Below are 15,330 nucleotides of genomic sequence, written 5' to 3'. Positions count from 1 at the left end.
AAAGTTGGCTTCTATCCTGATCGCATGGGTGCAGTTTTCAAACGACTCCAACCTAAAACTAGTTTCACCCTTACTCCTCAAGATGGTATGTTCCCATATTTTAAATGCACTGTCACCCAGTATTTTCAGCACAAGGCCTGTTATCAGAAGCTGCTCTTTTTTTTTAATTAGGAGCTTTGAAGTGCAGAAAAGAGTGGTAACTTGCAAATGCACATTTCTAAACTTAACCAGGCTAGGAAAGTGCTGCTCCAAGTATAGATGTGCAACTTGGACAGAAGAGGGAGCGCTACAAAATGTACATTATCCTTAGTTTTGTAACATGGTGAGATTAATGTGGATGATGACATACTTCTGAGGTGGTATAAATCAGGTTCTTTAATGGGCAACAAAGATGTCTGACAAAACTTGTGTGGACAAGGATTACATGGGGAGCTAAATGCACACCTGTAATTGACACAAATGGGAAGCTGTGTTCAAAATGAATCCAAAGCTAGACAAACCCTGGAGTCAAATATTTACCATTTTAGAAAAGGCACCCTAGCACCTGATCTGTCAAGCATTTGTAAGTGTACTCAAAATATGCCAGCATAAAATACTAAAGCATGTTCTACAAGTACTCAGAACTCATCACTGCATATTCTGCTGGAGCTTAAAGGAACCAAATGTATTCCTTGCATAGCAAATGTATGCAGCAGCCCCGTGTGTCTCTATTGTCAAGTGATGTCCCTCACTTTGCCACAGCATCAGGTAATGAAATCACTGGAACCAAAACCTTCACCTTGGGCGAGCCGATGTACTTTGAGGCCACGCAACCTGACCGCACTGCACAGTTGGGAGGCCAGAGGATATACATCGACAAGTGCTTTGTGACAGCCTCCCGAGACCCCAATTCAAATCCTCGATATACAGTCGTTGACAACCAAGGGTAAGGTTTGAAATGATTCCAGTATAAGATGGGCCTGTCACTTGGTGGTTGGAGGTAAATGTGTCTTCTCGACAGGTGCATGATTGATGGCAAAGAGAACGAACAGTCAAGGTTCCTCGCTGGCGCCTCAGAGATGGTCCAGAAATTCAGTCTGGGTGCCTTGATTTTCAAGAATGGCGTTTCCGCTTCCTCCTCACAGGTACTGTCAAGAGGTAGTGGTACAGAGCTCAATGCTGTCAAATAATGAACACATGTAGCCATTAATGCTCAATGTCTTTCAGCAACTCTACATGCACTGCGAGATCTCTGTGGGGACACGTACTCCAACTCAGGGCTCAAAGGCTTGCAATTATGATCCAGCGACCAAAACGTGAGTTGACTCTGGCTAAAGTAAAACCTCACAGGTGTAGCTTGCTTTTGAAGGTCTTGTAGGAGGAAGTGTTTCATGTGTACTTGACTGCCAAAAGAACTCAGTATGTGTATTGCCAGCTGTGCTCACTGTGATCTGCTTTGTCCATCAAGTTTGCCATCTAATATTGCTGACAACTGTTATGGTTTAGGTGGAAGGAGCTGTACTCTGATGACTCTGTGTGCACCTGCTGTGACTCGACCTGCTCCTTGGCACAGCCTAAGGGTACGTCTTCAACTTGTCTGTCTGTTGGGGAGGGGTCTTGAGGACATCTTGGTATGAAATGCAGTAACTTCAGACATGCTCCCTGACTTGGCACAGAGCTGTTCCTAGGCAGTCAATTCTTGAAGGGTTCACTTTCTACAGGCAATACTGATGCAAATCCAAAAGTACTCATCCCTTACTTGACAATCATGCAGAATCAAAAGCATAAAATGACTCCTTACTGAAAGCTACACTCTGACAATTATCCTCTTGTATTTTTACAGCTTCTAGGGGCATGATCTCAAGTCACTCTTGGGAGGTCGTCGCAAGCGGCAAGGATGACTATGCAGCGGTTGACCCTCGGATGAATTCCCTTGACACGTTCAGTTTTGTTGACCCCGACATGGCAGAGCATGAAGACTTAAAGCGATGGGAAAATGATTACTGACAGAATTATGTAGACATGATTTTTAAATGAGAACTGGATCACTTGCTATTATCATGACATAACTCATTCACTCTGACTGAAGAGAATAAAAGCAGAATTTAAAATCTTAATGCTTATGACTCTTTAAATGGAGCAACTGGCATTGTCTGTACACTGCCCAGCATATTCATGTATGAGCAGGTTTGCATTTCTAAGCACTTCCTGAAAATGTGTCACTGCATCTCTGTAGATGCAGTTGTGTACCACAAGGGGATGGAAGAGATTCAGTCTCTGCTTTAGTGAATTCAGTAGGAAGTTCAATAATTTTCTGTGTCAAAGGGTTCCCAATAAGGGCATGGTTCAACTGCTTGTTCTCAAGGCTTCTCTCCATGAAGGCCAACAAATCCCGTAGCCTGGAAGTCCCAATGTTGGGTTTCCACTGTGATGGGTCTCTGGTCAAAAGCAGATGCATTAGTGCAGTTTTGAAATGAACCTCCTTGAGCATACCACTTCCAGACGGTGCTGCCTGTTTCCGGTGAAGGAACTGGGTAATTTCAAGAGTTTGACTGTGGCATGAGTTTCCAGGCAGGTGTCTAGACATGTGTTCAAAGAAACTATCAAGATAGCTTGTCAGGGATTGTCTAGTAAGTATTTAAGTTCATTAGGGAGTAATGAAGAAATGAGCATGAGTTTTGAATTTAACCACAGGATTCATACTGAAGCTTAGCTTCTTCACTGATCTAAATCAAATGACTGGAGCATCAATGTAGCAGATGTTGAAGCTGATACTTATGTGAAATCAGTGCCCACGCTTGTTAGCACTCTGAAACCATCTGGTAACCAGTGACTTTGACAAGAACGGGGAGTTCTTCATGCACAGAAGTCCATCACAAACATCAGTAATTTTCATCATTACTTTCTCAGTCTCACAATGCAGCAGGCAAACCATATCATCTGCATTGGGAGACTGACAGTGGCAGCCATTTAGGATTTTCTTAATTTCTTCCAGTTTTATTTGGCCACAGACTTGCATATCTAGCAGCTCGACACTCGCCTGGTTGTTCCACAGCAGACACGGAAAACTATATTCATTCATTGCTATCACAGACACTCCTCATAGCATCCAATAGATCATTTGCAAACCCCTCTAAAAACTCATCCTCCCTCCACTTGTTATTGGATGATACTTAATACATTTAGAATGAAATGGCTGCAGTGCGTGGCTGTCTGGTAGCAGCCATGCAGGTCACTGGGAAGGCCCTGGTTTCTTCTTTCTTCATTTGGGAATTTCTCCCTAAAGAAGCGTATAATGGAGAATATGTACCAGAGGTAATCCCTCTCCTAGTCAGTGATTGCATTCTCTGTCGTTTCATTTTCTTATGTCTTGGTGTGACAGAGGTGATTCTTGTTCTTTGGAGCTGAACATTTTCTTCTCTTCGGGCTTTTCCTGTTGCCTGTGTGGTCCGCTTGGGTCTGTAAAAGAGTCATCTTCTCCCTGTTTACTCCTCATGTCCAGCTGTAAATTTCCCTTTTGCTCATGGTCAATTTGTGATGTTTTCAGAGCAGTCTCACCTTCACTTTTGGAGTTTTGTTGCTGATCCAAGTCTGCTATAAAATATCCCCCTTCTTGTAATTTGTGATCAACATTGTCTTCCTCTGATTGCTGTTTTGTGACATTCACATCATCTAAGTCTGACATTTTATCTTTTTCAGTAACTTGCTGATCAGACCGATCAACACGTTCCTTGGGAGTGTCATCTTGAGGATATGTGCCATTTCATGGTCCAGTTTTTCTTCTCCTTTCAGCAGCCTCTCTTCATGCTTTTGCATGCCCACTGTGGTGATATCATCCCATTCCTCAACCCCGGGGTCATCTCTCTACTCTGTTGGCACCTGTCGCTTGAAAGCCAGGTGCAGCCGGTTGCCCACTAGGATCCTGGATACACCAGGGACGTGCTGACGGAAATAAGCAATATTGTTGCTATATTTAGGTGATGTAACCAAATTTTGTTGTATCTCAAACAGGATTTCTAACAGCTATCCCGCATCTCTCAGTCTAAGCTACACTAACTAACAGACAATAGTCTCTCTCATGGATGGAAGGATATACAGGATTTTCCCTCACCCCATGCATTTGTCATGTTTCTTTGTCAACCATGAATGGGATTTCCTCATCAATTTCCCAGATCCAGCGGTCAATACCATCAAATGACCAGCCGTTAGTGATGTCATATACGAGCAGTATGTCCTATGGAATGAAAGCCAAACATGTTGACATTCATACAAAATTACATAATGTGGGAAAACCACCACAATTGCTCTCAAACATCCTAACCTGTGCCCCACGAGAGTAAGACCTGAAGATGGTGCAGAATCTGCCTTGCTCTGTTGTGAAAACAAATGCACATGAGCATAGCAAGACCAATATGCTGTGGATTTGTTCACTACTACTGCAGCCATTATTGATTTGATCAGTCTGTTGTGATGGCAATTCAAGTTTTCAAAGAAACAGCTCAGGCAAACACTTCTTTCTCTGTCTTTCTGTCTTCTGCAGATGAACTCACAACAACACTCATACGCCGCATACGTGTATGCTCGAATGAGTGAGGAGAGCTGAGTGAGCCTGTTATTTATAGGGTCAATCATATCATCCCACAGAGACTCATTGTCCCTGAAGTCTGGATAACACAGAGAACAGAGAAATTTCAATTGTTACGTTTACACAGATTCAGTGCCACATCACACATGAGTCTCCCTGAGTCCAGGGTTACATGCAATATGTTTGGAATTCCCATTACGCTGTGTTGCTAAAAACTCTTACCATTACTCTAATTTCACTCTCCTTCCATCCAGCAGAATAGTGGTGCTCTTGTAATCAATCCCTCCACACAGCGTTCTAAACAACTGAACAAAAGCAGAGATAGTTACTCACCACTGCTGTAGGCATAGGGGGACTCTACTGATCCGTCTTGCAGACTGTCCAAGATTTCCTCCTTTCCGACATCGCTGTCTCCCACCAAAAGAAACTTCAGGAGATAATCGTAACTCTTGACCGGACTACTCTGGGTCCCCATCATCCTGTGCTTTTGATCCGATCCACAGAGAGCTTTATAAGCTCGCCAGACGTCTACTATTGGGGGCAACCTGGTTATGAGTCTGTTGGGTTTGATAGAGGTGAAAATCAAGGTGGAGTATGTACAACATTTGTAAGGGATGGGATACATTTGGAGGAATAGCAACTCACTGATTCTTGAGATTTTGGCAAACACTTGTCCCACTAAGAGAACTATAACTATTTTCTTAAAACAAGCTGGCTCCCGGATACAACTCGTGCATGTCATGTTACCACCATCAGACGTCAACACCGTCAGATGGTGGTAACACATAGTTTGACAGTGTTGTCAAAAACATCCAAATCATCCTCAAAGGAGGATGGAATACTATTTATGAACATAATAGTAACATCAATTGTAATGTTTCATTGACCTCTATTTATACTATACATCATTTCCCTTTTGTTTCTTCAACACATACTGTAGTTCTACAGTGTTTTGATGATTTTAAAGCTCTTCATCATTATAAGACTAAATAAAGACTAAAAAAAAGATTAACTGGAGTTTTATTGTGTCTGACGGTGTTGACAAAAACTAAGTAAATACAGGCAAAACACATATTTTATGAAAAAGTTACAAAATCAAGGGGTTGCACCAACATATTGGTAGATTGGTGAGATTTTGTACAATAAACACAAATTTAGATTTCTTAATATTACATTTTATTTCTTTTCAAAATTAAAGACTGTTTTATTCAAATTCTCAAGAATCAGTGAACTACAACAGAAACAGAATGTGTGATTACTGAAATTTATAAATCAGATGGGCACTTAGTGGTAATCAACTTATATAACCCTTGTAAATGATTAAGCCTAGAAATCTTAGAGGAAATAATGAGACAAGGAAACAGGAAAGAAATATGGTGCGGAGACTACTACTACATACTGATAGGAATGGAGAAGCAGTGGAAGAACTACTGGATGTTAGGCAACTAGTTTGTTTAAATAATGGAAATTGCACAAGAATTGACATACGTTCTAATACGTTTATAATAATCTGGAAAACTCTTGTGAATGGAAGGTAAAGGAAAGTACAAGTATTGGAAGTGATCATTTTCCAATATTTTGTTCTATAAATGTTGAATTAGATCTTCAAGAAAGGCCTAATCATAAGAAGTGGGATTTTGCTAAACCTCATTGGGAAAAATGTAAAGAAATATGCTGTATTCATTTGAGTCATTTCAATGCAGGGTGATATTGAGGAATGTGCATAGAAGTTTCACATTTAATTTTGAATGCAGCATTAAATAGCATACCATGTAAGTCAGTTGGGGGGAAAAGGAAAACGGTCCCATTGTGGAACAATACATGTACAGAAGCTATTAAAGAACGAAATAGGGCAATGAAAATGTTAAGAAATAACTTGAACCAATATAATCTAATTAACTGTCAGAAGAAAAAGACTCAGTAACTAACTAGGAACTATTGTTCTACTATAAGAAGGGAAGTTAAAATAGGAGAGGTGTGGTCAATGCTGAAGAAAATGAGTGGGGACAAAGTATATGCTAAAATACCTGTATTAGAGGGTGATGGAATACTGGCAATAACAGATAAGGAAAAGGCAAATATGTTGGGAAAGAAGTTGGCTAGTGTGCATAGTGGGGATCATTTAGATGATATCCATAGACTACATAAAGAGAAGGTTCTTAAGGAAAATAGAAATGTGTTTATTAAAAAAATTGTGAGGAAAGTACTCTGGATGCAGAAATTAATTTGAATGAACTAGTGATTGTATTATCAATTCAGTTCAATTCAATTTTAGTTATATAGCGCCACATCACAACAAGAGTTATCTCAGAGGGCTTTTCATAAAAGAGCATGTCTAGACCGTTCTCTGTGATGTTATTTACAGAAGCCCAACAATTCCCACCAAGAGCAAGCACTAGGCGACAGAGACAAAGAAAAACTTCCTTTTAAGAGGCAGAAACCTCGAGCAGAACCATGGCTCGGGTTGGGCAGCCATCTGCCTCGACCGGTTGGGGGTGAGAGAGAGGTGCTTAGGCCCCAGAACAATAACTTCAGTTTTATCTGAGACATTAGACAACATTAGAAAATTACAGGTCATCCAGGTTTTAACATCCTGAAGGCACATTTGAAGTTTAGCTAACTGAAGAGTTTCATCTGGCTTAATCGATGGATATAATTGAGTATCATCTGCATAACAATTAAAGTTTATGGAGTGTTTCCAGATAATATTGCCTAAAGGAGGCATATATAAAGTGAAGAGGATTTGTCTGAGCACAAATTCTTGTGGAACTCCATGACTTACTTTGGCGTGCATGGAGGATTCATTAACATGTACAAACTGAAATCGATCTGATAAACAGGACTTAAACTTAGAGCGGTTCCTTTCATGCCAATGAAATGTTCAAGTCTCTGTAATAGGATCTGATGGTCAATGCATCAAATGCAGTGCTAAGATCTAATCAGTCAATCTAATCAGTCAATCTAACCAGTACAGAGACAAATCTGATGCAATTAGGAGGTCATTCGTAATTTTCACCAGTGCTGTCTCTGTGCTATGATGAACTCTAAATCCTGAATGAAAATCCTCAAATAAACTATTGCTCTGTAGAAAGTCTCTCAGCTGTTTTAGCAACTGCTTTCTCAGGGGTCTTGGAGAGAAATGGAAGGGCAGATCTCGGTCTATAGTTTGCTAAAACACCTGGATCAAGGTTGGGCTTTTTCAGAAGAGGTTTAATTACAGCTACTTTAAAGTACTGTGATACATAGCCTGTTGATAGAGATAGATTGACCATGTCTAGTAAAGAAGTGCTGACTAAGGGTAAAAATTCTTTAAGCAGCCTAGTCGGGATGGGGTCTAAGAGGCAGGTTGATGGTTTAGATGAAGAAATTATTGAAGTTAGTTGGTAAAGATTGAGGGAAGCAAACCAGTCTAAACATATATCTGGTTCTACAGCTGTTTCTAAGGTTCCTGAGTTTAGCGATAAGTCGGTGCCAGTTAAGGGCAGGTCTTGGTGAATTTTGTTTCTAATAGTTAGAATTTTATCATTAAAGAAGCTCATGAAGTCGTAACTACTGAGAGCTATGGGAATACATGGCTCAATAGAGCTGTGACTGTCAGCCTGCTGAAAAGAAACCTGGGGTTGTTCCTATTTCCCTCAATTAATGACGAGTAGTACGCTGCTCTGGCATTACGGAGGGCCTTCCTATAAGTATTTAAAACTATCTTGCCAAATTAAACGAGAATTTTCCAGTTTGGTGGAACGCCAATTCCTCTCAAGTTTCTGCGATATTTGCTTTAATTAGCGAGTTTCAGTATTATACCATTGAGCTAACCGTCTTTGTTTTTATCATTTTCTTTTTTATAGTGGCAACAGAGTCAAGTGTCATTCGCAGCGAGCCTGCAGCACTATCAACAAGATGATTGATTTAGGAGGGACTGAAATTTGCATAGGAGTCGTCCACCATCCTGCGACCTGACAATGAATTTAGAGCTGATGGAATCGCATCCCTAAATCTTGCTACAGCACTACCAGAAAATAGGCGGAAATCACAGGTGGGTCCCCCTCTATCTGAGGGGTGTCCCTTAAAAACCATCAAATAATATAATGATATATACTTAGAAAAATTGTGTAAATAGTAACAATAACAGTAACAATACGCAATAATAATACGCAAACGCAATAAAAGTGAGTTGTAACTTTAGAAACATTTTGAGTCACCCCTCCCTTGCCTCACAGAGGTTTGGTCCACTGCCTGCTTTCTCTCTCACAGAAGTCCGGTGGCAGAAAACCAGTTAAATTCTTCAGTAGTTGTGAAACTCCAGTAATGTTAAGCAGGCTGGCTGTTTTATACACCTTACACATTGGATGAACTAATTCTTTTCTTTAATACAGATGATGCTGAGTCATTAATAAATTAATAATGACAAAAAAGTTATGATAACCTATTATTTTTCCATGAGTCCACTCTGTTATTATAACATTAACTAGCTTATTTGGTAGCTTGTTTAACAGCTTATTGGACAGTATGTTGTGGTGGCAGCCCGGCTGACGGTGAGTGTCCTGGTTTTTTCTCCTTTTTATCAGTTTTTCTGCTTTTTTCCTTGGTTTTCTGTTCTCTGCCTGCCTCCCTGTGTTTTCTCCCCTGTGTGCTCTCTCTCTCCCTCTGCTCCTGAGCCCAGCCAACTACCTGCACCTGCATCCCATCAGCCACCTCGTCAGCCTGCCACGCCTGCCAATAATCACCTCATGTCTGCCTGTATTTCAACCCCGGTTCTCCACACCTTCCTCGCTTGATCGTCGTTGCTCCATACCCGGTGCCACCCCCACGTTCAGGCTTTCATGTTTCTTGTTTTTTCACACTTACCCTGTGCCTTGTCGCTGTCTTCCCTAACCTTGTCTCTCTGTCTGTTTCCCTCCCAGGTACACTCACCCTCGTCCTCCGTTCGGCTGGGCTCATCCACTGGCCCACTCCTCCTCGGACTTCCCTCACGGCATCCTCCCGGTTCCCCTGCCTCTCCTCGCTTCCTCGGCCCCTGTGTCCCCTGGCCCCCTGTCTCCTTGGTTCCCCGTGCCTGTGCTTCCCCGACGTCCCCCTCTCCCTCCACCCCAGTCCCCCTCTCCCTTTTTCCCTCAATAAACCTCCTTCCCTCAGAGTGCTGCATTTGGGTCCTCTCTGTCCACACACCACGCAATCCCATAACACTGTAATTCATCTTCTACAGCTAGAGATGCACAGATCAATCAGCTGGGGACTGAAATAGGCCGGGGTTTTTCGTCTACTCTGCTCTGACCGTTAACCGGGGCCGAGCAATGTCAAATATCCTATTTTCTGCCGGTCACGTTGAACATTACAAAAGGGCTGTGCTGCACAGTGTTTGTGTGTGCACAGACAGTAACCCTATGTCACAGCCACACACGTCATTTAGGATAATGTGGCCGCGTGGTGAACCTATGAACTTAAGTCACACTTAAACAACTATTACTTTGTGTTGTTGGCCAGAAAAATAGTAATAAGACTTCTCTCTGTGTACACGTATCCTATACAAGTACAATTTTGGCTGTATTATTTGTGTCCCCCTAAAAAAAATTTCTCTTGAGAAATTTTACGTTTATTGTCCCCCCCTACTGTGAGATGAGATGCTACCAGACAGACATCTTGTATAGAAATCTTTGCCTAATGGCATGTGGTTCAGCAGTACAAACTCAAAAGTTATTAAACAGTGGTCAGATAAAAAGGGATTCTGTGGGAACACTATTAAATGTTCAATTTCAATACCATATACCAGAACAAGGTCGAGGGTGTGGTTAAAACAGTGAGTCGATTTATGAACTCTGAATTTAATAGAGATAAATGCAGTACTAGGGCTGTCATTCTCAACGTCCACATGAATATTAATATCCCCTGCAATAATAACTTGACAAAAACTCTGCAAATTCAAATAAGAATTCAGAGTACGGACTAGGTGTTCGGTACACTATAACAAATAGAATTGGTTGCAGTGATTTCCAACTTGGGTGTGAAAGCCTAAGAACAAGGCTTTCAAAAGAGTTTAAGTTTAGGTTTAGAGCTGATTAATAGGCTAGAGTCGAAGATAGCTGCAACTCCACGTCCTCGGCCTGTGCCTTGAGGAATGTGTGTATAAATATGACTGGGAGGGGTTGCAGCCAGGTTTCAGTAAGACAAAATAAATCTATATTATAATCTTATATTAATTCATTTACTTGTAGGCCTACACCTTTAGAGGAGGGAGATCTGATGTTTAAGAATCCACATTTAATTCTCCTATTCTTTTGCACTATTGCACTTGTGGTTTTAATTTTTACAAGGTTTTTTATGCACAGCTCCTCTACTGTTTACCTTTGATTTAAATAATTTCAATGGTCGGGGGGCAGAAACCATCACTATAGGGTTTTGACTAGGTAACTCCTGAAATGGAGGAGCAGAGAAGTGTGTTAGTCTTCAACTGCGACTCTGCCTCCTGGTTTCAACTCTGGATTGTCATGGATTTGGTCCACTTATAAACTTATAAATTTCTAGAAATGAGAGCTGCTCCTTCCCAAGTGGGATGGATGGAGTCCGAATCAGACCAGGTCTTCCCCAGAAAGTCTGCCAATGATCTACAAAGCCCACTTTGTTTGCTGGACACCACCTCGACAACCAACAGCGAAATGACGACATGCGGCTATACGTCATCACTGGTCAGATTTGGCAGGGGACCAGAGAAAACTACGGTGTCCGACATTGTTTTTGCATTATGGATACACTGACTCAACATTAATCTTAGTGACCGCCGATCGGCGTAACTGGGAGTCATTACCGACGTGAATAGCAATCTTACTGTATTTACGTTTATCCTTAGCCAGCAGTTTCAAATAATGACTCAACGTCGCCCGCTCTTGCCCTGGGGATGCACTTAACTATGGCCGCTGGCTTCGCTAACTTCACATTTCAAGTGGGATCAGAACTGTCTGAAGAATTTGAAATTATTAATGGAATTCCACAAGGCAATGTTATTAGTCCAGTTTTATTTAATATTATGATTGATGATATTTTTATGAATCTAGACAGAAGGATTGGGTCAGCTCTGTATGCAGATGATGGGGCCATCTGGACAAGAGGACGAGATCTCATAAGGGTGAGAAGTAAAATCAAGAAAGCAATAGAAAAGGTAGTACAATGGTCGCATAATTGGGGCTTTAATCTTTAAGTCTTGCCATATATTTACCAGGAAAAAAAGGAGATAGGCAAACAGAACCTATTGCCAAAATATAGAAATTTTAATATCTGGGTATGTGGTTAGACCAAAAGGAAACATGGAAAATACTCATCGAAAAGGTGGAATCAAAATGGAAGAAAGTCATAAATTTAATGAGAGCAGTAGTGGGGAAAGACTGGAGAGCAAATAAACAATCATTAATCTATATTTATAGGACTCTAATAAGGTCAACAACAGATTAGGGATGCTATATACATGGAGCAACAGCAACAACACACTTACTGAAGTTGGATAGAGTTACTAACAAAGCATTGAGGATTTGTGCAATTAGATCAACACCAATTAAAGCAATCCAGGCTGAGTTGGGAGAAGTGCCCTCAGACCTGAGAAGAGATAAACTCATGCTTACATACTGGAGTCGCTTACGTGGATGTGGTCTTGAAAACCATGCAAAGGGTGTTATTCAGGAGTGTTGAGAGTATACTTCTTTTAAAGATAATGGCATTTGTAACGAAGACATAATGAAAGGAATTTAAAAATACATGGTTTAACTCCCCTACACCGAATACTAATATCCCTATTTGGTTAAGACGATAATCAAAAACGAAATGATGAAGAAATGGCAGGACAGGTGGGATGTGGATAAAAGTGGGAGGAAATATTACAGCTTGCAAAAATCTATTAATGCTCAGGGTGTGACTAGAAGGAACAGAAGAGAGGAGAGCGTTTTAACCAGGCTAAGGTTCGATCATACAGGGTTAAATAAAACATTGTTTTTAATGGGCAAAAGTCAATCAGATTAATGTTTAGAATGTAGGTCCAAGTAAAGTGTAGAACATGTACTATTCGGTGTTAAGTCAGGAAAGATAAGTCAGGCAGGAAGGAAGTGAAACCTTGGAGGTTTCATAGCCACAACAGGAGATGGGGTAAAGGATACACAGAAAGCTGCTATACAATAGCTGAAAAATATAGGGATATTTAATAGGATTTAGTGTTTTTTTAGGCTGTTTATCTGTTTTGTTTATGTATTTATTTAAATATTTTTGATGATATAAAAAGTAGTCCAAACGAACATAGTTCATGCTACATACTCTGGTACAATAGGTGGCAGTATGCACCTTTAAAAGTCATGGTTCCAATCTACCATGAAATAAAAAAGCAGCAGCAGCAGCAGCACTAAAAGGGGGCAACGGACAACTCAGACGGTCCCCACCTGCGGTAGCTGAAGCAAGACGACCGCGTTTGATGTCGACTAACCAGCTAGCTGGTGCACTACCCACGATTTACATTAACTCTCCTTAGTAACGGCTAACACATAAAATACAACCTGATTAGACTGGACTAAATCAAACTAAGCTTTCAGTGTACGTTACTAGCACTGGAGTCCAGCCGCCGCTGACGTTACTATTCACAATAAGTTATTCATCAAAACAACCTTAACTAACTGTTAGCTGACTTGTTAGCTAGCCGGCTAACAGAACGACAACAACGCATTTTAGCACAAACAGGGGATACAAAGTAAAAGCGAGACTGTGTCATCCTACATTGAACCATACTCTTCCAAACCAAATACGATTGTTTCACTTTGTTAATAAATGAAAAGGCCAACGAGGGATTTTCAGCCTTCGAGCACAATGTCCAGCCAACAGGACTGTATTGGAACTTCCTGGTATTGGCATCATGCGTTGCGTAACATCCGGTTACTTCTTCTTCTTCCTCTTCTTCTTCTTTTGTTCCTTTCCGGCAGACTAGGCACTGTGCATTGCTGCCTCCCACTGGTGATAAAGACAGTCTTCATTAAAGCTCCCCCTGACCTATATTTTCCAATATAGGCCCCTGGCTTTTAGGAAGTGAAATAGTTCCAATGCTCTTTCTGTTTGATTAGGACCATCATCCATCAGAGTTCTTCTTCTTCTTCTTCTTCCTCTTCTTCTTCTTCTTCTTCTTCGGGTTTTATGGCGGGTCGCAACCAACTTGTTCAGGTGCATACCGCCACCTACTGTACCGGAGTGTGTAATATCAAGGTTTTAGTACTTCAGGTTACAGGTTCAGTGAACCAAAATGAAAATAAATAAATAGAAAACAAAACTCAACAAAACAAAACAAACAAAACAAAATTAAATCCAAAAAAAAAGGCTATATGCTATGATCTAATCCTGTAGATTTGAGAAAATTAAAGAGAGCTTTGCAGCACTTACTTGTTTCCTCACTCATCCCTAAAATCACTTCTAAATTCCATCCCCGTCCTAATTCATATATCTTGCCACGTAAGATGTTTCTCTGAGAATTATATTTATTACACTTCATGATGACATGCTCGACATTTTCAGGAACATTACAAACCTCACATTTATCAGACACACATTTTGCCATTAAATAAAGCGTTGATTTGAACCCAGTATGTCCAAGCCTTAATCTTGAAAAAAACACTTCATCTCATCTACATTTTCCTTTGAAACCCTTCACCTTAATTGATTTCTGTATGGTGTAATAGTGTCTCCCTTTAGTGTCTGTGTCCCACTTCTTCTGCCATACTTCACTCACTGCTTTTCTAATTAATGATTTGACCTCTCCTTTTCCAAAGGAACTTGCATTATTTCATCATCTTTTAATTTCAACGATGCTTTTGCAATCTCATCTGCTTTCTCATTCCCATCAACACCAACATGAGCAGGGGCCCAAACAAACTGCACATCAACTCCAACTCTTTGTATTCTCAGCATTATTGTACATATTTCAATCAACAGATCATCTCTTACTGTCTTTTTGGAATTCAAACTATACAAGGCTGCAGCAGAGTCTGAACAAATGACAGCTCTCTCAGGCCTCACCTCTTCTATCCACTGTAACCCTAAAATAATAGCAACCATTTCTGCTGTATATACAGATAATTTATCATTAATTCTTTTACATATAACTACATCAAACTAAGGTATGTTTGCTCCTGATCCTACATGTTCAGTCCCTGGATCTTTTGATCCATCAGTAAATAATAGCATATAATTATAATAATTCCTCTTCACATAATCTTGAACCAAATATCCAATATTATCCACATTACTTTCACTCCATTCTTTCTTCTTCTCTAGAAGCTTCAAGTCCACATTGGGCACAGGAAATATTCACGGAGGAACATTATCCCATACAGTAGTTGGTCCGTATTCTATGTTATTTAATCCGTATTCTTCTGCTACTGCATTAATATTCCAGCCAAATCCTTAACCTTTCAGTTACATCCGGTTACAATTTCAAAAAATAAAAATAAAAGGAACAACATGTTATTTTAAAACTTACTTACATGCCTCATTTAATGCTTATTAGCCTAGCCCACCTTTCCACAACCACCCATCTTTTTAATTGGATTGATCTATCGATTTAGGAAATGTCATCGAGAGCCCTAAGCTTCTCTGTAGGACCGGGATTTTTTGTAACATAATAAAGTAACTATGTCTTTTGCACCATTGTTTTTGAGGTTTATTGTAGTTTTATGTCTCGATTTATTTAATATTCAATACAAGATACTTCATTAATAATGAAGCAACTGATCTGTCCATAGAGGCTATGATAG

The 15,330-nt window shown here is 40.4% G+C and overlaps 2 protein-coding genes and 1 pseudogene across 2 annotated transcripts; 1 reads left to right on the top strand and 2 right to left on the bottom strand.

Moving 5' to 3' along the window:
- The first annotated feature begins 6 nt into the window (after window positions 1–6).
- zp3c (zona pellucida glycoprotein 3c) lies at window positions 7–2,096 on the top strand. The gene is made up of 6 exons (XM_046047677.1): window positions 7–85; window positions 742–925; window positions 1,001–1,124; window positions 1,207–1,295; window positions 1,486–1,559; window positions 1,823–2,096. The coding sequence occupies exons 1-6, from the start codon at window positions 25–27 to the stop codon at window positions 1,984–1,986; spliced, it is 696 nt and encodes a 231-aa protein (XP_045903633.1). The 5' UTR covers window positions 7–24; the 3' UTR covers window positions 1,987–2,096.
- Window positions 364–4,072, bottom strand: LOC123969907 (annotated as a pseudogene).
- Window positions 4,073–4,090: 18 nt separating this feature from the next.
- LOC123969909 lies at window positions 4,091–6,843 on the bottom strand. The gene is made up of 3 exons (XM_046047678.1): window positions 4,898–6,843; window positions 4,301–4,350; window positions 4,091–4,213 (listed from the first exon to the last, which is right to left on the bottom strand). Exons 1-3 carry the CDS (start codon window positions 5,349–5,351, stop codon window positions 4,103–4,105), a joined length of 615 nt encoding a protein of 204 aa, XP_045903634.1. The 5' UTR covers window positions 5,352–6,843; the 3' UTR covers window positions 4,091–4,102.
- Window positions 6,844–15,330: the final 8,487 nt, after the last annotated feature.

Source organism: Micropterus dolomieu, linkage group LG04 (assembly GCF_021292245.1).
Source record: "Micropterus dolomieu isolate WLL.071019.BEF.003 ecotype Adirondacks linkage group LG04, ASM2129224v1, whole genome shotgun sequence".
Classification (NCBI taxonomy): Eukaryota; Metazoa; Chordata; class Actinopteri; order Centrarchiformes; family Centrarchidae; genus Micropterus; species Micropterus dolomieu.
The sequence above is the reverse complement of the archived record's forward strand: the minus strand, read 5'-3'. Positions and strand labels throughout refer to the sequence as shown.